The sequence below is a fragment of the Penaeus vannamei genome, chromosome 14 (assembly GCF_042767895.1).
Source record: "Penaeus vannamei isolate JL-2024 chromosome 14, ASM4276789v1, whole genome shotgun sequence".
Classification (NCBI taxonomy): domain Eukaryota; kingdom Metazoa; phylum Arthropoda; class Malacostraca; order Decapoda; family Penaeidae; genus Penaeus; species Penaeus vannamei.
This window is the reverse complement of record NC_091562.1, coordinates 18,684,829-18,686,124: the sequence shown is the minus strand read 5'-3', so window position 1 is coordinate 18,686,124 and position 1,296 is coordinate 18,684,829. Positions and strand designations below refer to the sequence as shown.

At 42.3% G+C, this 1,296-nt stretch overlaps 1 protein-coding gene across 1 annotated transcript in view; it reads right to left on the bottom strand.

The window, feature by feature from the left end:
* Positions 1 to 496: 496 nt before the first annotated feature.
* Positions 497 to 1,296, bottom strand: part of LOC138863937 (uncharacterized) — a 2,746-nt gene continuing 1,946 nt past the window's right edge. Inside the window, exons 4-5 of the mRNA XM_070129444.1 lie at positions 820 to 1,056; positions 497 to 688 (exon numbers count right to left, since the gene is read on the bottom strand). Coding sequence (XP_069985545.1) covers positions 566 to 688; positions 820 to 1,056 — 360 coding nt within the window. The 3' untranslated portion in view covers positions 497 to 565. The remainder of the gene's footprint in view (positions 689 to 819; positions 1,057 to 1,296) is intronic.

The window sequence follows — 1,296 nt, the reverse complement described above, 5'->3', positions numbered from 1 at the left end:
ATTGAAATGGAGGAGACCTGTGGGACGACCTAAGAAGTCGCATCTTGGGCAGATCGATCAAACCTGCCGTGAGGTGGCGAGTCTCTGCCTGGCGGCTTGCCATGGGGGACCCTCGCAGGTACAAGCAAAGGGTGGATGCGACCATGCGCCCCTGTCGGCGTTAGCTCCATGATGATGATGATGTGACCCTATTGTTTTGGTGGGGTTATGCGCTCTCTGAGTACTTCTAATTTTTATTTATTTATTTATTTATTTATATTTTATTTTGTGAGAATTTTACCTTTTATACATGTATTATTCGGGAGGAAACCCAAAGACCAATTTTCAGCTGTCGTTTGATTAACTGGAACCCCCTGAAAATGTTTTTAGAAATATTGAAAATCGCACGAAACTTTTGAAACGTTATGTGAATGCAACCAGGAAAGTAAAATTGTAAATGCTTTTCCAATATTTTAATACTATGTACAGATATCTCCATATAAAAGAGAGATAATATTTGACAGCAGTACTGCTAACTTGACCGGAAATGTATTCTTCCGGACTATATATACTGTTAGAACCGCATTTAGCCATAGATGTAGAGTCTGCATCTACCAACTAAAAGAATCACGTTTTCGACGAAGCAGTAAAGGTTTGCGGTGCATAAGCCGTGTTCTCCCCATGCTCCTCCGCAGATCTCGTTCGGACCCTGTAAGAAAGAAAAAAAGATTTCGTGATTTCTGCAAATCTTCGTGTCTGTCATTATCGTTTTTATTATTATTTTATAATTGGCGGCTTGTAGTTATTTGCCTGAGCACACCATAAACACACACTACTCACCTTGGCACAGTGGCACCTGTTGCACATATCCATGTATGTTCCGTAGGCGCAGTTCATCCCGCCGACGATGCTCTGCTCGCATCCTTGGCCTATCGTCCCGCCGCATCCTACAGGCCCTTCGGAGGCTGCAGGAGGAAGGGGTCTCGCGGCCATCAGAGGCTGCGAGGAACCGGGTCCTTGCAAAAGATACCCAAGAATCTGCCCAGTACGGGAGAGGGACAAGTCTGCGTTCGGTTTCTGTAAATTAATAATAATGCTAATGATAACCGGCGGGAGTGAGGGGCGGTGTGGCAATCTGAAGAGAAGAATGGTTTTACGGCATATCGTTTTATTTTATTTATTTACGCTTCTAGATATCAATATGTTGCTTAAGAGAAGAAATGTAGATTCCATGAACGCTCATTTTTTATTCATGAATCATTCTTAACTGTTTGAATTTTCAACAAATTCTATTTATCATTATATATTATCCTCCCG